Source organism: Meriones unguiculatus, chromosome 2, assembly GCF_030254825.1.
Source record: "Meriones unguiculatus strain TT.TT164.6M chromosome 2, Bangor_MerUng_6.1, whole genome shotgun sequence".
NCBI classification, from domain to species: domain Eukaryota; kingdom Metazoa; phylum Chordata; class Mammalia; order Rodentia; family Muridae; genus Meriones; species Meriones unguiculatus.
The window spans coordinates 77,968,726-77,988,338 of NC_083350.1; the positions used below are offsets into that span (position 1 = coordinate 77,968,726).

The 19,613-nt window shown below is 47.3% G+C and overlaps 1 protein-coding gene across 8 annotated transcripts in view; it reads left to right on the forward strand.

Moving 5' to 3' along the window:
* Positions 1–19,574, forward strand: part of Baz2a (bromodomain adjacent to zinc finger domain 2A) — a 37,301-nt gene extending 17,727 nt beyond the window's left edge. For 5 of the 8 annotated variants that reach the window (XM_021637772.2, XM_021637774.2, XM_021637775.2 and 2 more), the window contains 27 exons: positions 452–1,045; positions 2,329–2,514; positions 3,197–3,415; positions 4,326–4,676; positions 5,468–5,528; positions 5,911–6,019; positions 6,358–6,459; positions 6,590–6,800; positions 8,403–8,503; positions 8,750–8,872; positions 9,305–9,532; positions 9,649–9,903; positions 10,919–11,133; positions 11,423–11,497; positions 11,660–11,840; positions 11,937–11,996; positions 12,080–12,224; positions 13,123–13,754; positions 13,880–14,102; positions 14,221–14,376; positions 14,456–14,607; positions 15,136–15,425; positions 15,510–15,642; positions 15,742–15,888; positions 16,267–16,493; positions 16,574–16,717; positions 16,805–19,574. In XM_021637772.2, the coding sequence (XP_021493447.2) occupies positions 452–1,045; positions 2,329–2,514; positions 3,197–3,415; positions 4,326–4,676; positions 5,468–5,528; positions 5,911–6,019; positions 6,358–6,459; positions 6,590–6,800; positions 8,403–8,503; positions 8,750–8,872; positions 9,305–9,532; positions 9,649–9,903; positions 10,919–11,133; positions 11,423–11,497; positions 11,660–11,840; positions 11,937–11,996; positions 12,080–12,224; positions 13,123–13,754; positions 13,880–14,102; positions 14,221–14,376; positions 14,456–14,607; positions 15,136–15,425; positions 15,510–15,642; positions 15,742–15,888; positions 16,267–16,493; positions 16,574–16,717; positions 16,805–16,970 (5,486 nt within the window). In that variant the 3' untranslated portion in view covers positions 16,971–19,574. The remainder of the gene's footprint in view (positions 1–451; positions 1,046–2,328; positions 2,515–3,196; positions 3,416–4,325; positions 4,677–5,467; positions 5,529–5,910; positions 6,020–6,357; positions 6,460–6,589; positions 6,801–8,402; positions 8,504–8,749; positions 8,873–9,304; positions 9,533–9,648; positions 9,904–10,918; positions 11,134–11,422; positions 11,498–11,659; positions 11,841–11,936; positions 11,997–12,079; positions 12,225–13,122; positions 13,755–13,879; positions 14,103–14,220; positions 14,377–14,455; positions 14,608–15,135; positions 15,426–15,509; positions 15,643–15,741; positions 15,889–16,266; positions 16,494–16,573; positions 16,718–16,804) is intronic. The other 3 variants (XM_021637779.2, XM_021637780.2, XM_060377734.1) reach the window with 3 other exon arrangements.
* Positions 19,575–19,613: the final 39 nt, after the last annotated feature.

Genomic DNA, 19,613 nt, shown 5'->3' on the forward strand with positions numbered 1-19,613 from the left:
CTGGATCTGCTTGTGCCAGTTAAGTGGAGGCTGTCCCTTCTGGAGCTACTTTAGGCCCAAGTAGGCACGAAGGAAGGAGGCAGGTGGGGATAGAGAGCTCATTCCTGCCCTCCAAGGGAAGAGTTCCTATAAGGGACAAGAGTGGGAAAGCATACAAGTCACTGTAGGGAGCTGTAGCTCCATGTAGTAAAGGCCTCGCAGCAGCAGTGACAGCTGCTGCCTCAGCTCCTGTAGCACACCTGGGCGATGCCCCAGACCCTTACCTCGAAGTCTGAGCACCAGCTGCTGAGTTTGCACAGGAACATCCAGCTTCAGTGTCCCCTTTGAGACCCAGAAGATAAATGCAATGAGGACTCACCTTACTTGTGCCTTCAGTGTGGTTAATTGAAGTTTATTTGGCAACATATTGCGTGTGTGTTTATAACTGACCCTCTTCCATTTTTTCTGACAGGTTTGAATGGGGATGTGAATGTTAATGGCTTATCTACTGTATCTCACACTACTACTTCAGGGATTTTGAACTCTGCTCCCCACTCCTCCAGCACTTCACACCTCCATCACCCTAACGTGGCCTACGACTGTCTTTGGAACTACTCACAGTACCCATCTGCCAATCCTGGCAACAACCTCAAGGACCCTCCCCTTCTTTCTCAGTTCCCTGGGGGACAATACCCACTCAATGGTATCCTTGGGGCCAGCCGACAACCTTCGTCCCCAACCCACAACACTAATCTTCGAGCTGGGAGCCAAGAGTTCTGGGCCAATGGTACCCAGAGTCCCATGGGGCTTAACTTCGATTCACAGGAACTGTATGATTCTTTTCCTGATCAGAATTTTGAGGTGATGCCCAATGGACCCCCAAGTTTTTTCACCTCCCCACAGACTTCTCCAATGTTGGGATCTAGTATCCAGACCTTTGCACCTTCCCAGGATGTAGGCAGTGGGATCCATCCTGATGAGGCAGCAGACAAGGAGCTGACTTCAGTTGTGGCAGAAAATGGCACTGGCTTGGTAGGCAGCCTGGAGCTGGAGGAAGAGCAGCCAGGTATAGCTGGGCCTGTGCGCTGGGTGTGCAGAGGGGAAGTGGGATGGTTGGGGGACAGGGGCTTTTTGAGGTGAGGAAAACCTGTCTTTCTAGCTCTCTGCGGTTCAGGCTGATTTGCATGTTGGTGATTAGCAGAGCCAAGTGGCTGGTTTTTTTTGTGGCAGCAGCACCAGCTTGAGTGGGAGTGCAAATTATTTCAAGCTCATGCAGAGCTGGCCTGGAGAGGGCAGGTGGGCGATGGGAGAACCTACAACAGCCCAGACAGACACTGCATCAAGAAGGGCTTCTTAGACTGGGGATGTAGCTTATGTAGCATGAATGAATCAGGCAGGTATCCTGACACATGCCTATAATCTCTGCACTTGGGAGGTGTAGGTAGAAGGAGTAGTTCAAGGTCAACCTTTGAGACACCTAAGACCCAGTCTCAAAAAAGGGTGGGTTGGAGGCTTCTGTTAAAATAGAGGAAATGGTTAGGACATAAACAGTGAGGGGTGAGGCCATGAGACTGTTTTAATTGTGGCAGGATTAGGTACTGCTGAAGAGAGCTTAGCCTACAAGTGACTGGCTTATGAATAGAGAAGAAATGGGCAGGGCGCACCGCTGCTTGTCTGTCCAGCTCCTTTATTTTTGGTTGTTAACCTCTTTTGTTTTCCTAAAAATAGATAAAAATCCTAGTTTTCTGTTTCTCTTGTTGGGAAAAATAACTGAATAAGTACATGGTAGGGTGTCTTGTCTCAGGCCTTACTCTCTTTTACTCTTTGCCTGTTGTATGATTTGTGTTAGCAATATAGCTCTACTCCTTTAGATATCTGGACAGGATCTGTTTCCAGTATATAACCGGCAATAAATATTGATTGGATTGAATGAATATACATGTATATATATATATATATATACGTATATATATACACATACATATACATATATATATAATTTATTGATACAGGGTTTCTCTGAGTAGCCCTGGCTATCCTGGACTCACTCTGTAGAACAGGCTGGCCTCGAACTCAAAGAGATCCACCTGCCCCTACCTGGGATTAAAGGCTTGGGCCACCATGTCCAGCTGAACATCTTTTTAAAGCAAAGTTAGAGTTTACTAAGAGAATGTTTTAACATTGACTTGAGTACCAGTGTGGCTGGGGAAGGGTGCATTTTGGAACAGAACTATTTATACCCTTGGGTGTGTGGACTTTCTGTAAGAGTTGCACACCTATGATAGCCACCTAGCAGAGCTAAATTGAAGGCATCAGTTTTGACTTTGGGTCTCTCCTGGGACTACCTAGAACTCAAGATCTGTGGCTACAATGGTTCTGTCTCGTCTGTGGAGTCTTTACACCAAGAGGTCTCTGTGCTGGTTCCTGATCCCACAGTGAGCTGTCTAGATGATCCATCACATCTTCCTGATCAACTGGAAGACACTCCAATCCTCAGTGAAGACTCCCTTGAGCCCTTTGACTCTCTGGCAGCAGGTGGGCTTGGCAGGGCGTGCCACCTGGAGACATTAGAGCACTAGGGAAAATTATAGGGCCTCTGGGGTGTTGGGGCTTGTAGACAAACCTTTTGTAAACCATGATCTATACTGCTGGGTGGGCCAACTTTACTCAGATGCATTGGTTCAGTTCCCAGGCTCTTTCTGTCTTCCAGTTGGCCGAGAGCCCTTGGCTGCGATAATTCACTGGATAGGCTGTAACTACCACACAGTTGGGCTGTTTGGATTCTAAGTAGCTAGAGGGAAAACATTTGCCAATTAAATATAAAAACAAGGCCTGTCTTATAAATGCTAGATTTCTGTAAGGATCTCTGGGTAGATATATAGTCAGTATCTTTGCCTTCATTTTCAGTCTCCTGACTTTGCTCTTGCAGAGGGCTATGTATTTCCTGTTTTGATATTAATGTATAGCATGCTAGGGTGGCTAAGGAAGGAGGGTTGTGACTTTGACACCGTTATGAACTACATAGTGAGTTTCAAGTTAGTCTAAGCTAGAGGTGATGCCCTTTCTTGTGTCTTTCCTCTTCCCTAATTCATCACACTAGAAACTAGAATTGGATTATTGGGAGTTGGGGAGGGCTGGTATTTCTTAAATCTTGCTATCTAATTTTTTTCTTAATATTCTGCTTTGCTTCCCCCCAACCCCCACCTCCCCTAAACAGAACCAGTGAGTGGAGGTCTTTATGGTATAGATGACACAGAGCTGATGGGTGCAGAAGACAAGCTGCCTCTTGAAGACAACCCTGTAATCTCTGCCCTTGATTGCCCTTCTCTCAATAATGCTACTGCCTTCAGCCTCCTGGCAGACGACAGTCAAACATCAGCCTCTATCTTTGTCAGCCCAACCTCCCCACCTGTCTTAGGGGAATCTGTCTTGCAAGGTAAGTGGAGAGAGGTACGACATGAGAGAATGGGTTAAGCCCTTAATATGGGAAGTGTGTAACAGTATCTTGCTGACAGATGATGTCCAGTGAAAATAAAGAAGACATCAGCTGCTGGATGTGGTAGCACATGCCTGTAATCCCAACACTTGGGGAGGCAAAGGGAGGCAGATCTCTGTGTGTTGGAGGCCAGTGTGATTTACAAAGCAAGTCCAGGATAGCCATGGCTACACAGAGAAACCTTCTCTCAAAACCAAAACAAAACCAAAAAAAGCAGACAACGGCCACCATTGTACTTTGACCTGTGCCCTTAGTAGAGAGTTTGAAAGACTTGGAAATTGTCAAGGAGAAGGGTAGAGGCTTTTCTGCTTCAGGAAAAGCTATTTCTCTATGTGATGATAGCACCAGCTTTACCCTTTAACTTCAGAAGTGTTTGGGGTAGGAAAAGAGCCAATGCTTCTTTTTTAATTAATTTAAAAACTTAATTTTACATGTACTAGTGTTCCTCTGAGCTTATACACACACACACACGAGATATCTATTCTATTATATAGATATCTCATGTGTGTATCTATCTATCTATATCGTGTGTGTGTGTGTGTGTGTGTGTGTGTGTTGCCCTTGAAGACCAGAAGAGGGTGTCAGACCTGCTGGGATGGGAGTTAGAGAAGGTTGTGAGTCACCTGTCTTGTGGCTGCTGGAAATACACAGTGGTCCCCTGGAAGAGCAATTGCTACTTTTAACCACTGAGCCATCCCTCCAGCACCCTAGAACTACTTTTTTGTTTTGTTTTGTTTTGTTTCCACTAAATGACCTTAAAATAACTATGTTTACCATAGTGTGGGTTTGATTGGATAAATTCATTTACTGATACTGTTTTCTCTTACTTATACCATCCTTTGAATTTTAGATAATAGCTTTGACTCTGAACAGGAAGAAATGGAGACTCAGTCTTCAGACTTCCCTCCTCCCCTGACTGAGCCAGCCCCTGACCAACCACCTACTGTTGAGCTACATCCCTCAGTTTCTCCAGCAGCCTCTCCAGCTGCATGTGCCTCTCCCGCTGCCTCGCCTGCCCTCCCAGCCAGCTCGTTGGAAGCCTCTGTGACAGCTCCAGTGACTTCTCAAGCTTTCCCTGTACCTTGCCCAGCAGCTGCCGTCCAGACAGTCTCCCCAGCAGATGACAATGTCAGCACTGTCCCTGAAACTTCTGCTGATCAGGAAGAGATCACTGGAGAAACTGCCACCATTTCTGGTGGTGGTGAGTGTCTAGTCCAGACTCAGTGCCTTTTCTTATGTATGTGAACGCTATGTTTTCATGCACACAGAGGAAATCACATTCTATTATAAATGGTTGTGAGCCACCATGCAATTTCTGGGACTCAGGACCTCTAGAAGAGCAGCCAGTGTTCTTCTGAGTCATCTCTAGCACCCCACCACCACCTTTTTTTTGGGGGGTGGGGGGTGGAATTCAAGACAAGATTTCTCCTGGAACTCACTCTGTAGACCAGGCCTTGAACTGAGGCTTAGCCTGACTCTGTCCTCCAAGTGTCAGCCTGATTCTGTTCATTTTCTTTTCTTTTTTAAGAGATTTTTAAGATTGATTTATTATGTATGCAGTGTTCTGCCCGCATATACACCTTCATGCCAGAAGATGGCACCAGATCTCATTATAGATGGCTATGAGCCACCAGGTGGTTGCTGGAAATTGAACTCAGGACCTCTGGAAGAGCAACGCATGCTCTTAACCTCTGAGCCATCTCTCCAGCCCAGATTCTGTTCTTAACTGCCTGGGTGCTACAGAAGTTTATTTCATAAATTTCATCTCCCTTTCTCTACTAACCTGTTATTTACTTTGTTTTATCTATCTGTCTGTTTGTTTATTTATTTATTTATTTGTCTTGTCATGTAGCCTTGGCTGACCTAGAACTCATTGTGTAGCCCGAGCTGGCCTCCAATTCACATAGACATGCCTGCCTCTGCCACCATGCTCAGCTCTGTCCGATAGTTTGCTTGACTTCTTATCTGGATGTCTGTGATCTTATTCTCAAGGTGATGTACTGAAGAGACGCATTGCTACCCCAGAAGAAGTTCGTCTTCCTCTCCAACATGGGTAAATGCTCTAGATTGCCACATGTGTTGACCTAAGCAAACTTAGGAATGACTCGGAAGAAAAGAGCTCCTCTCTTCATCTTGGTGGGAGAGGATTGTGCCAGACAGGAATAGATTACAAGGCAGCAAGGAGGCTGTGGAATCCCTGTGTTAGAGTCACAAGCTGTTGTGAGGCCACCTGTTGTAGTGCCGGGATCTGAGCTTAGGTCCTCTGAACATAGCAAGTGCTATGCTATTTGTGTGTGCAGGATTGTCTGTGGGACTGTTTGCAAGCAGGCGAGGGGACAGATGTAGGGGGATCTGCTCAGTAGGCTTGGGTCCTGGGTGGCATGGGAGTGGGTAGGGTGTGACCTGGTGGTAGGGCCCATGTGCTTCTCTGGCAGGTGGCGGAGAGAAGTGCGCATAAAGAAGGGGAGCCATCGGTGGCAGGGGGAGACTTGGTATTATGGCCCCTGTGGGAAGAGAATGAAGCAATTTCCAGAAGTTATCAAGGTAATAGCATTTGTAGCTTTTTATTGTTGTTGTTTTATTTGTTTATTTGTTTGAGACAGGGTTTCTCTGTGTAGCCCTGGCTGTCCTGTACTCTTTATGTAGAGCGGGCTGGACTTAAACTCACAGAGCTCTTCCTGCCTCTGCCTCTCTGAGCGCTGGGATTCCAGGTGATCACCATTGCACTCAGCTCCCATTTGTGGCTTTTTTTAAAGGACTCTTTTTTTTGGGTCCCAGAAGAGCAGGCTAGCATTGTCTGCTCTGGAACCTGTTCCGCTTGTGCTATAGCTAGCCAAGGACATGGCAGGACATGACTTTATTGATGTCACTTTTCCTTTCAGTACCTGAGCCGAAATGTGGTACACAGTGTCCGCCGTGAGCACTTTAGCTTCAGTCCCCGTATGCCTGTTGGAGATTTCTTTGAAGAAAGAGATACACCAGAGGTGCTGGCTTGAGGGTGACATAGTTGGGAACAAGTTATAGCTTCCTTTTGTGGAGTTTGGTGGTTCAGGGGATCTGGGTTTGTTCAGAGGGCTCAGTAGCCTGCACTGACTGTCTCCCTTATTCCCTTAGGGCTTGCAGTGGGTCCAATTATCAGCAGAGGAGATTCCATCCAGAATTGAAGCAATCACTGGCAAACGAGGTCGACCTCGAAACAATGAGAAGGCCAAAAACAAGGAGGCTCCCAAAGTGAAGCGGGGCCGAGGCCGGCCTCCTAAGGTCAAAGTGCCTGAGCTATTGAATGCTACAGACAGCCGGCTTCCAAGAAAACCGGAGACCCAAGGTATAGTGTTGTCTGTAGCTCAGGCATTCCACTCCCTCCAGGAGGCATCTGAAGCATTGCTGATGCCTGGATTTCACAGGAAGGGCTGACATCTGGATAGCTGGACCAGAGTCTGTTCTTGTCCCTTGGAAGGCATGACAGGATCCCAGCACTACTACATTTCCCCCCAGGCAATTTCTTCCTTTGACTTGTGTTTACTAGTAAAGCAGTGGGCTGTCCTTAAATACAGTAGTAGCCAAGGAAAAGAAAGCTGCCATGCTTTTTCCTGTCTTTCAGCTCCTTGCTTATACTAACTTTCTTCACACCCGAATCCAAAAGATAATTGGCACACTGTTTTAAGTGGGATAGGTAATGGGGGGAAATGTCTAATTTTTAAAGTAAGCATTATTTTAAAATGCTTATTACAGTACTTAACAGTGTGTAGAATATGAAATAGTCCTGTTTCGTTCAGAGTTCTAGCTTTGCTGTCTGGCTGTATCTTTTTTCTCCCATTCCAGGAATAGTCCTAGGACTTTGCACTTGTCTAGCAAGTACTCTACCAAAGTTAAACGCTCAACCTCAGTATATTTCATTTTTCAAAAGGTTTGTTTTATATGTGTAAATGTTTTGCACATAGGCACTACTACTGTGCCTGGTGCCTGTGAAAGCCATAAGAGGGTGTCAGATGCAGTAGAAGTACAGTTGTAGATGGTTGTGAGCCGCCATGTGTTTTGAGACAGGGTTTCTCTGTGTCGCCCTGGCCATCCTGGAACTCACTCTTTAGACCAGGCTGGCCTCAAACTTCAGAGATCCACCTGCCTTTGCTTCCCAAGTGCTGGGATTAAAGGCACACACCACGACCACCTGGCTTAATAAAAGCTTTAAGTGACTTATTTGTCCACAATTTAGTTACTGTAATGTGTGGTGATATTTCTGTCTGTATCTGTACCTAAAAGAAAAGGTACTGTTAGGTCAAAATACCAGTTAGAAGTGAGTCATTTGCAGGTTTATACTTTGATTCAGGTCTTTTGAGTAGGGTGAGCAGTGGAAACTGAGCATGAAAAGTGCTGTAAAAGTATTGAGCTGGTTCTCTGGAAAAGTCCATCATCTGTCTTTTTTTTTTCTTGGTGCACACAGGTTGCCAGTGTTACACAGCAGTGCTCTCTTTCCATGAGAGTTTAGAGTCCTGTTTCCTTTCTCAGCTCTTTCCACTAAAATCAGGCCGTGCACATCAGTCTGTGCATTGCTACCCTTGCTGCACAGCCTGAGAAAGATGCAGATTATAAGCCACTCTGTACTTGGCAGCACCTTTTCCATCAGTTGGACCATTTCCAAAGCTGTTCAGTTGGAGCTAATCTGTGGTTTCTGGACTGGTGATGCTGTTTCAGCATTGTGTACAACTCCTGAGCAGATGCCTCTCTCACTCCTATATCTCTTGAATGTTTTACCATGTCTATTCAAAAAACAAGCCCAAAAGCCTCCAGGAAACCAAAACAACAACAAAGCTTGTTGTTGATGGAGCTGCATGAGAAGCCAGCTTAGTAGTAGACATGAGCTGCCTGCCCTGCATGCCAAGCATGTCTTTCTACCTCTCGTTTTTCAATTTCTTTCCTTCCTTCACAGAAGCACTGAATGAGGAGGAGAAAGCAAAGATGAGTAAAAGCAAAAAGAAGATGAGGCAGAAGATTCAGCGGGGAGAGGGTCAGACCTCTGTCCAAGGGCAGGTGAGTGACACCAGTGGGCTAACATTCTACAACCTGCTTTCTGTTTTCTTGTGCTTATATTCCCCACTTTCAGTATAGCACAGCACACATTTGTTAGATGGAACTTCTTGGGCTTGATTTAGAAAAATGGGCTTGTTCAAGAAAAATACGGGCACCTCTAGGGTGAGAGAATTGATCCATTGCCAACTCCTCCTCATCCCATCTCACCTCTCCTTTCCAGCACCCTTTTCTGTTTTTGAATCCTAGCCCAAGCAGAGATGCTTTCAGAGTTTGAGGAGAAATGACTTCCCTTATGGTTTACAGGCCAGAAGCAAGAGGAAGCAAGACAGCAAGAGCTTAAAGCTGAGGGACACTAAGAAGAAAGTCAAGGTTTGTGCACAGATGCATGTCCCAAGTTCAATTCCTTTCTCCAGGATGCATTGTGCATTGTAGACAAGCACCCTACACCACAGTTAACTTCCACCTTCCAAGTCTGATTCTGAAGCCGTCACAGATTTTTCCAAACACTCTTCAGTGTTATAGTATAATTACATTTTGGACTCTTGAGTTTGGGAGAAACTAGGATCAGGCATGGCTAGACAGGTATCTTTTTGTTTTGTTTTGTTATATGTCTGTGTGAGAGTGCTGGATCCTCTGGAACTGGAGTTACAGACAGTTGTGAGCTACCATGTAGGTGCTGGGATTTGAACCTTGGTCCTGTGGAAGAACAGTCCGTACTCTTTAAGCCGCTGAACTATCTCTCCAGCCCCCGGACAGGTATCTTTATGCCACTTATTTGTTCCTTTCTCCCTGGGTGGGTAGGTAGAAAAGATGAAGACAAAGCCGGAAAAACTCAAGGAAAAAGTGAAGAGGGAAAAGAAAGAAAAGGTAAAAGTGAAGGGAAAGGAAGAGGCAGCCAGAGCCAAACCAGCCTGTAAAGCAGATAAGACCCTTGTCACACAAAGGCGTCTGGAGGAACGGCAGAGGCAGCAGGTTATCCTGGAAGAGATGAAGAAGCCCACAGAGGATATGTGTCTGACTGACCATCAGGTATTAAGGGTCATGGAAAGGCCTGAGGACATTTGTATTACCAGAAGGACCTGAATATCCAGATACTGCCTCCTGGTCAGTCTTAACAGGAAACCCACTTCCTTTTCTCTCTCTAGCCCCTGCCTGACTTCACACGCATCCCTGGTTTGGCACTGTCCAGTCGGGCTTTCTCAGATTGCTTGACCGTCATGGAGTTCCTGCATAGTTTCGGCAAAGTGCTCGGCTTTGACCTTACCAAAGACGTTCCTAGTCTGGGCGTCCTTCAGGAGGGACTCTTGTGTCAAGGGGACAGCTTAGGCAAAGTGCAAGACCTGCTGGTGCAGCTGCTGAAGGCTGCCCTTCGTGACCCCGGGCTGCCCTCCTACTGCCAGGTGAGCTTGCCTATGCCCCAGCAAGAAGCCAGAGAGTAAGGGGCTATAATTGCTTCCTGCTTGTAATTTCATACTTTTTTTTTTTTTTTTTCAGTTCTTTTTCATTTTATCCTTTCCTTACTGCAGTTTTTCTTTTTAGCCTTTCAGGTTTTTCCAGTAACTTTTTATTTTATTTTATGTGTAGAGGTGTTTTACCTGCCTGTTTGTGTACCACATGTGTGCCTGGTACCACAAGCACCAGAAAAAGATTGTTGGAGCCCTTGGAATTGCAGTTACAGACAGTTGTGAGCTGCTATGTGAGTGCTAGAATTGAATCTTGTGGAAGAGCAGCCTGTGTGCCTAACTGCTGAGCCGTCTCTGTAGTCCCATGTTCTGCCGACTTTCATTCTTTTTCTCTTTCTCTTTTTTTTTTTTCCCCACAAAAAAAAAAAAAACTTTTTAGCTGGGTATAGTGGCACACGCCTTTGATCTCAGCACCTGGGAGGTAGAGGCAGGTAGACCTCTTAGAGCCTGTTTTGCATAGCAAGTGCCAGGCCAGCCAGGGCTACATAATGAGACCCTGTCAACATAAAAAAGAAAGAAAAAGTTAAAAAAAAAAAATAATTAAGTTTTATTTTTATTTTTTTTTTGGGTGCATGAATATATATATTCATGGGTTGGATTCCTTGTAGCTGGATTGTAGATGGCTGTGAACTGCCATATAGGTATTGAGAAACAAACCTGTGTTCTTTCAAAAGCAATAACTATCTTTCCAATCCTAAATTGTTTAAAATTGTGTGTATGTGTTCAGAGGACAACTTGTGGGGAGTCAGTTCTTCCACTGAGAGGGTTCTGAGAATTAAACTCATTTTAATTGGACTTAGTGCAAATGGCATTACCCTCTGAGCCATCTTGCTAGCCTCATCCATTTTTTTCTTAAGAATTTTATCTTAACCCTGTAGTTCTCTTTCAGGTTCACCCAACTTGAGTTGTTTATGTTGCTCTTCTCATTCCCATTATGTTTTCTTCCAAACAGTCACTAAAGATCTTGGGTGAGAAGGTGTCTGAGATCCCATTGACCAGAGACAATGTGTCTGAGATATTACGCTGCTTCCTCATGGCATATAGAGTGGAGCCATCCTTCTGTGACAGTCTGCGCACCCAGCCTTTTCAGGCCCAACCACCTCAGCAGAAGGCTGCTGTTCTAGCCTTCCTTGTGCATGAACTCAACGGCTCCACCATTATCATCAAGTGAGGGCTTGGGTGGGGAATCGTTAATCCTGTGCTGTGCGTAGGAGTGTGGTTGGGGAGGGGCTTAGATCTCCATAAGTCTCGTGGTGATATGTGTGTGTCACTCTTCTCTGAAGATGCTGGAGTGACTTGGCATAAACTCTCTTTGCCTTCCCAAGAAGATTGTAAGCCTTTCTTTGTCATTCATCCAGTTTGGGGACTAGACTGAAATCCCTGTAGCCCCTTGTAATACTTAATTTTTCTTTTCTTTTTGCTGCCACTTTCTCAAAAAACCCGTGTTCCCCTGCAGTGAGATTGACAAGACTCTGGAGAATATGTCTAGCTACAGGAAAAACAAATGGATTGTTGAAGGCCGACTCCGGAGGTAGGGATGGGACAGAGTCAATCTCAAAGAAGGCGAAGCATAGCCATGCTGTTGCCTGGTATGGTGCCCCTCTTTGGTTGACACCTAGCGAGGGCTCCAAAAAAATGTTTCTTTTTTGGCATCGTATTCTTCACCAGTTTCCCTTAATCACTATTTCTTAAGACTGAAAACTGCTCTGGCCAAGCGAACTGGGCGTCCTGTGGCTGTGATGGAGGGGCCAGAAGATGGCCTGGGACGTAGGCGTAGTTCTCGAATTATGGAGGAAACCAGTGGCATAGAAGAGGAAGACGAGGAGGAAACTATGGCAGCTGTCCATAGCCGAAGGGGTCGAAGGGATGGAGAGGTACAGACCCAAGGCAAAGGAAAGCACGTGTTAGAAAGTACTTGTTTTTGGATCTGGTTGGTCCCCTTTTCTCAATGTCTGTTTATTTCTGTGCAGGTTGATGCTACAGCGTCTAGCATTCCAGAGCTCGAGCGCCACATAGAAAAGCTCAGTAAGGTACTGTGTTTTCAGTCTTGTGGACATTTATCATGTCCGGATAGAAATGTTTTCTCATTCATCTTTTTCCAATTCCCACCCAGCGTCAGCTCTTCTTTAGGAAAAAGCTGCTTCAGTCTTCCCAGATGCTTCGGGCAGTCTCCTTGGGCCAGGACCGCTACAAACGCCATTACTGGGTATTGCCATGTCTGGCTGGTATCTTTGTGGAAGGATCAGAGGGATGCATAGGTAGGTGGATCTGCGGAAGCTTGAAGTCAAACAAAAGTAAACATTGTGCCTAGTGCCCTTGCTTTAACCTTACAATGCAGTGGAGTTTGTGAGTATAGGCTCCAGAGTAAAATTGTTTGCCTGCCTGTGCTCACATACCAGCTGCATGCTTCTGTTTCTTTATTTGTAAGCTGTGGCCATGTGGGTAGTAAGCGTGCTTCATGGACAACTGAGAATTGGGGCTGGAGAGAGGGCACAATGGTTAAGAGCATGTACTACTTTTCTAGAGGCCTAAGTTGGGTTCCCATGTCACATGTCTCACAGACTCCTCCTCCCTGTAACTTGAAGGGATCCAGTGCCTGTGGCTTCTACAGGCATCTGCACACACATACACATAATTAATTTTTTTCAAAGGCTACTAAAACTTAAAATGGCTTGAAAACTCTCTAGTGCTTATCAGAGCTTAGGTGTAGCTCAGTGGCTGGTGTTAGCACATCATTCTGGGGTTGATCCCAAACACAAAAAAAATGAGACTCACTGGGCATGCTGATAAAGACTGACCCCAGTGCTTGGGAGGCCGAGGCAAGAGGATGTGGAGTTCAAGGCCAGACTGAACGATCCAGCAAGACCCTGTCTCAAGAAGTGCTTAACCTGTAGTTGTTTCTCAGTAAAGTGGTTTAAGATTATGCTGTGGCTAGTCATCATTTAGAGCAAACAATTCTTAGTGGGAGGCACAGGCCAGTTGATGTCTTGAGTTCAAGGCCAGCGTAGTCTACATAGAGAGTTCAGGGCTACATAGAAATACTCTGTTCATTGGCATGTAAACTATTAACCACCAATAGAACTTTTAAAGAGCAAGCATGTTGTTTGTAGATGCCATTACACAGCAGTGTGTCTTAAGCTGTTTGTCTCTTCACAGTTACTGAAGATGGAATAAAGAAAGAAACCGAGTCTTTGATGGAAGCACTCACTTCAACACCCAGCTCTGCCGTCTCTGTAAAGAAGGAGTCAGCTGGCTCCAACACCTCTGCTTCTCCTGCCCGGTCCCGAGGCCGACCTCGAAAGTCCAAGCCCGGGTCCCTGCAGCCTCGGCAGCAGCTCACGCCAACCATTGGGGAGCATGATTCAGAACAAGCAGAGACTCAAGTTCACCCAGGACCTCAGCCCCATCCTCAGCTTCAGGCTTCTACCCAGCTCCACTCAAACAATGGGTTCCTAGAGCCAGAAGGCTCCCCTTTGTCCCTGGGTCAGAGCCAGCATGACCTCAGCCAGTCCGCCTTCCTGTCTTGGCTAAGCCAGACTCAGAGCCACAACTCCCTGCTGAGCAGTTCAGTCCTCACACCCGATAGCAGCCCAGGAAAATTGGACTCCGCTCCATCTCAGTCCCTGGAGGAGCCAGAGCCTGATGAGGCAGAATCCTGCCCTGACCCTCAAGGTCCCTGGTTTAACTTCTCAGCTCAGATCCCCTGCAATGCTGCTCCTACACCTCCCCCTGCAGCTTCTGAGGACCAGCCTCCTCCCTCCCTCCAGCTGCCTGCCTCCTCTAAGTCAGTGAGTAACCAAATCTATTTGCACTTCATCTTGCCCCAGGCTTCTGTGTCTCACTGTAGCCTAAAGTAGGAAATATGTAAACATGGAATATCTTCATTCATTTCTTCATATCTCCTTGTTGACAGATAAATACACCTGGTGCTGCCAGTCTCTGTTCCCCAGTGCAGTTCTCTTCCACCCACTTGCCTGGAGGGGCCTCTAAGAGGCCATCAGGATACTCTGAAGAAATGCCACAAAGTCCCACAGGGCTAGGACAACCAAAGCGCAGAGGGAGGCCTCCTAGCAAGTTCTTCAAGCAGGTGGAGCAGCGTTACTTAACCCAGCCGACAGCCCAGCCTATCCCCCCTGGTGAGCAAGCTTGGCTAGGATGGGGTAAACATAGAGGTAATAGCAGTTTGCTTTGTGGGCAGTGTGATTCATGCTTCGTTCCCATCCCTTGGTCCATGTACATACCCTCTCTACACAGAAATGTGCTCGGGCTGGTGGTGGATCCGAGAACCTGAGACACTGGATGTCATGCTCAAGGCACTGCATCCCCGAGGTATTCGGGAAAAGGCACTTCACAAACATCTTAGCAAGCACAAGGACTTCTTGCAGGAAGTTTGCTTACAGCCCTTAGCTGGTAAATAACAGACCTTGACCCTACCTGAGCTGGAGTTTGATGTATGCTATAGTTTTGATGGACCACTCTGTCTTCCCAGATCCCATCTTTGAGCCTAGTAAGCTACCTGCCTTGGAAGAAGCAACTATGAGCTGGTCCCCCAAAGAGAAGACTTACGAGACAGACCTGGCTGTGCTTCAGTGGGTGGAGGAGCTAGAACAGCGGGTTGTCCTTTCTGATCTGCAGATTCGGGTATACTGGGATTGGTGTTGGGTAGCGAGTTGTTTAAGGGAAGGTTTTGGTTTTGTTGAATTTTTTTGTTTTGATTTATTTGTAGGGGGAGTTGCCTGCATGAATGTTGTATAGCATGTGTGTGCAGTGTACTGAAGTGTACAGAAGTACAGGTCCTAAGATCTGTACAGATCCTAAGATCCTCTGGAACTGGAACTTAGGACAGCTGTGAACCACAAGATGGGGTTGCTGGGAGTTGAACCTATGTCCCCTTGAGGAACAGCCTATGCTCTTAGCTGCTGTCCTCTCTCAGCCTTAGGTTCTGGTTTTTGAGACAAGGGCTCACTCTGTAGCTCACACTGGTGGCCTGTGACTCAAAGCCTTCTTCTTGTCTCAGCCTTGCAGCTGCTGGGATTGCAGTCATGAGCCACCATACCTGGCTGTGGGGAGGGTGTCAGGAAAGCCCTTGGTTTCTTCTTCCTGAGTGATGTTGCATGACATGAAATGTTTTCCTTTACAATGTGTTTTGCTCTTCTTTCCTTCTGGAAGGGTTGGACATGTCCTAGCCCAGACTCTACCCGAGAGGACTTGACCTACTGTGAGCATCTACCTGACTCTCAGGAGGATCTCCCTTGGAGGGGCCGGGGCAGGGAAGGAGCCGTCCCTCAGCGGCAGAACACCAATCCTCTGGACCTTGCTGTGCTGCGGCTGGCTGTCCTGGAGCAGAACGTGGAGCGGCGTTACTTGCGGGAACCCCTCTGGGCCGCCCATGAGGTGGTGGTGGAGAAGGTCCTGCTGAGCACACCCAATGGTGCCCCTGAAGGCAGCACTGCTGAGATGTGAGTGTCTCCTGCTGCCCAAGGCTTGGCCTGAGAGAGGCAGGACAGTTCTTCCTCATGCCGGGGTCCCCACTCTCCCTGCAGATCCTACGAGATCACCCCTCGTGTGCGTGTCTGGCGGCAGACACTTGAGAGATGCCGCAATGCAGCCCAGGTGTGCTTGTGCCTGGGCCAGCTGGAAAGGTCCATCGCGTGGGAGAAGTCTGTCAACAAAGTGGTGAGTCTGAGATGCTTAGGAGATGGCTAGCTGGCGAGAGTGGGGTCAGTGATAGGAGGGCTGAAGGACTTACGCTGCCTCCTCACAATGTTGGTCCAGACCTGTCTCGTCTGCCGGAAGGGTGACAATGATGAATTTCTCCTGCTCTGTGATGGATGTGATCGAGGCTGCCACATTTACTGTCATCGGCCCAAGATGGAGGCTGTCCCAGAAGGGGACTGGTTCTGTGCTGTGTGTCTGGCCCAAGTAAGATTTCCCCTGTCTGATCCCCATTCTCAAGAAGGACTCAGAGATTCTCTTTTCCATCCTTTTTTTTAACCACTAGTCCCACAGATGTCCCCTACCCTCAAGGCTCTCCCAGGGATGAATGAGCCTCTGACAACATGTTTGGGTTGAGTCTCTGAAAACATCACTTACATTCTTTAGCCCTAGTCTTGTCCTCTTATGAAATAGGAGTAATTACAATTCATGTACTGCGCCTCCCATTGATAATTTGAATGGATTCCCGTGCTGGCTTGTGTGTGAGTATTTGAAGCCACAGCCATGTGTGAGCAGGATTCTGGTGAACGGGAGGGCCAACAACAGCACAGGCCCATACTGCTGCTTACTTGTGCCTGTCCTCAGCAGGTGGAAGAAGAATTCACCCACAGACCTCGTTTCCTAAAACGAGGTCAGAAGCGGAAAAGTAGTTTTCCACTGAACTTCTCAGAGGGTGACAGTCGGAGGCGACGGGTACTGTCAAGGAGCCGAGAGAGCCCAGCAGTGCCTCAGCGCCCACAAGATGGGCCATCTCCCTCCAAGAGACGGAGATTGTCAATGAGAAGCCAGCACAGCGATCTCACATTCTGCGAGTGAGTTAATGAATAGAGATAGCTGCCTGTCTCTATGGCAGAGGGGCTGGGAGAGTCAGTGTGTGCTTTCCGCACCATAGGGTCATCCTCATGGAGATGGAGTCCCATGATGCAGCCTGGCCTTTCCTGGAGCCTGTGAACCCTCGCCTGGTGAGTGGGTACCGGCGTGTCATCAAGAACCCTATGGACTTTTCCACCATGAGAGAGCGGCTGCTCCGGGGAGGGTAAGAAGATGCTCTCTCCTGCTTTTCCATCATCCCTGCCCAGGTAGCTCAGAGCTGATCGCTCACAGCCCTGTCTCCTCTGCCCAGGTACACTAGTTCGGAGGAGTTCGCTGCTGATGCCCTGCTGGTTTTTGACAACTGCCAGACCTTCAACGAGGACGACTCTGAAGTGGGCAAGGCTGGGCATATCATGCGCCGCTTCTTTGAGAGCCGCTGGGAGGAGTTTTATCAGGGAAAGCAGGCCAGTCTGTGAGGCGAGGGAGGTGGGAGTCACCGTGTGGCACCTTCTCCAACCTTCCAAACAGAGACCTGCCATTCGCACCTGCTGATTGGCTGCCCTGGGTGGACACAGGTCAGACAGTGCTGATTCCTGACTCTGCCCTCAGCAGCACCCACATCCTCTTGTCCCTAATCCCTTTTTTCCCTTCCTCCTCTTGCTCCTCAAATAAGAGATGCAGAGATGAGGTCCTTCTGGACGGAAAGCCAAAAAAGAAAGAAATTTCCTGGGTTTTTTGTTTTGTTTTGTTTTTGTTTTTGTTTTTTCCCTAATTAAAATGGAGAGGGGTGAAGAAGTCCTCCCCGGTCCCAGCTTCCTCCTTCCCTATACATGCCCCAGCATCCTGGGGTTATTTAACAATAGCAATAGTTCTAGTGAATGTGTGAAACCAAGAAACACTCTGTACTGTGTGCGGACCCGCAGTGACGGCCAGTAAAGTGGACTTAATTCCCAAGTGTGTCGAGCCGGACACCGGGCCCTGAACATGCTGCTTCCATGTTCAGTCCTTTCCCTGCTCTCGCTTTTTCTCACTTTTTTTTTTTCTTACTCTTCCCAGTTTTTACAACTTTGTCCCACCCAATAATATAAAACTGTCGTGTACGGGTTCTTCCTTTCCCTTCCCAGCCCCCATCTTCTTCCCCTTATGTGGAAACAAAGTTCAGAGTTCCCTGTCTTTCTGTCCTCATCTTCTGCCAATAGTTAACCCTCTAGGATGCTGGCCCCTCCTCGAGTGCTGAGTTTCTAGCCTTTTCTGAAACTCTGGCTGGGGAGTGGGCAGGTGGGCAGGTGCCCTGGGCCTTCAGGCCTCTTTCCCTGCTCCCCAAACCTCCCTCTTGGGAACTCCTCAGGGACAACTACTGCTGAGTCTGAGTGCTCCTCCCAGATGGAGGCCAGGTAGCAATTGGCTGGCCTCAGAGAGAGGGGGAGAGAGAGGTGGTGTGTTTGTGTGTGTGTGTGAGTGTGTGAGTGTGAGTGCGCGTGCGTGCGTGCGCACTTGCACACAAATAAGAGCTGTGATCGTAATCCTGTTTAGTGTAATGAGATTCATTCAGTTTCCCCAAATATGTTTTTATTCCCACCTTTCCCATTGTTTCATACCATCACATTTTGTCTTTGGGAAAACATGGGAACTGTTTCTCTGGGGACAAGGCTCATGGTCATTTCTGTTCCAGCCTCTTCAAACTGTGCAATCTTTCCAGCAGGCACTCCCTCTCCTCAGTAGCTTTTTGAGTCTTGAGCTTTTGCTGGGAGAGGAGTAGAACTGGATCTTTCCTAAACCATGAGTATCTAGGTTTAGTTGTGTTTTCCTTCCTCACATATACTGCCTGTCCCCAGGACTCCTTCCCCAGCAGCAGAGACCCTGGAGCACATGATGTGCAAAGGGTCTACCCCTGCCCTGTGTGTGACTAAGCCCAGCTTAAGCCCCCAGCATGTGAGAGGAGAGCTGCTAACTCTGAGCTATAGCCATGGGCCGCCGGCCCCTGCTTTCCTGCTCAGCACAGCCCCTCCCATCAGAAATTACGGGTACTTGCACTGGGGAGGTGGCTGCTAGCTGGCCTAAGCAGAGAGCTGAGGCATCCAAGCAATGTTCCGTGGTGGGCAGAGGGTGCCAGGTGAGGTGCAGCATTCCTTGTACTCCAGCAGTACTGAAGGGGTGGGGCCAGTGCAGGTTCCTGGGCAGTCCCTATTCCTCTCAACTCACCCTCACCCCACTCCCTAACCCCATTGCCTATTTCTAAAGTCGCCTTTTTTGTCGATAAACCTCAAAACTTAATTTTATTTGAGAAATTTTTTTGCTTTTAAATAAGAGGTGGATTGAAGAATATTTGAATTGACTTTATATTATGCATAAATATTTATATTTTATCTAAATAACTGCGCCGTAACAAACTTTGTGTTAGATGTTTGGAACTGTTATAGTTGGGGACAACTTCTTCCCCCGTGGCGAGTTTCCCCCAGCATAAAATGTACTGGAGTCATTCATTATTGGAGGTGAACGGAAGGGAGAGTGGAGCCTTAGCTCTTGGCCTTGTGCTCCTCTCCCAGCCCCACCTCTTCCCCGAGGGACCAGGCACTCTGAAGGTGGAGGTCCTAGACTTGATGTGAAGAAGTGGGGGCTGAAGGGATTATGGGGTAGGAGAGGGGCCATTTCTCACTTTTCTTTCCTCATCTTCACTGCCCCTCAGCCAGGTGGATTTTCTCTTACTGACAAAGAGTATTTGGTAGGGAAAGCAGGTTAAAAATAAAAGACAACCCACCCTGCCCCTTGTGTTCCCTCCCCTCTGTGGTAACAGCAAGAAACCATCAACACCAACAAGTTTCCGTGTTCCTTTACAACAAAAGGGACTGACTTTTTATATAACCAAATGTGGTGTTTTAGTGACTTTTTGATAATGTACAGTTTTTTGTGAATTTAAATTTATTTCTTTCTATATTTTTAGGACCAATCTCATTTTTAATAAGGTTTAAAAAAAAAGTCTAGAGAAAAAAAACCTCGTTTTTGCCATGTGATGTTCCACAGGTGTGGCTGTAGAGAAGTGCTTGTCATTGAATAAACCACATTTGATAGAGACTAAAGAAGACTTGCGTTTTCTCTTCTGAGGTAGCGACTGGGTGTGG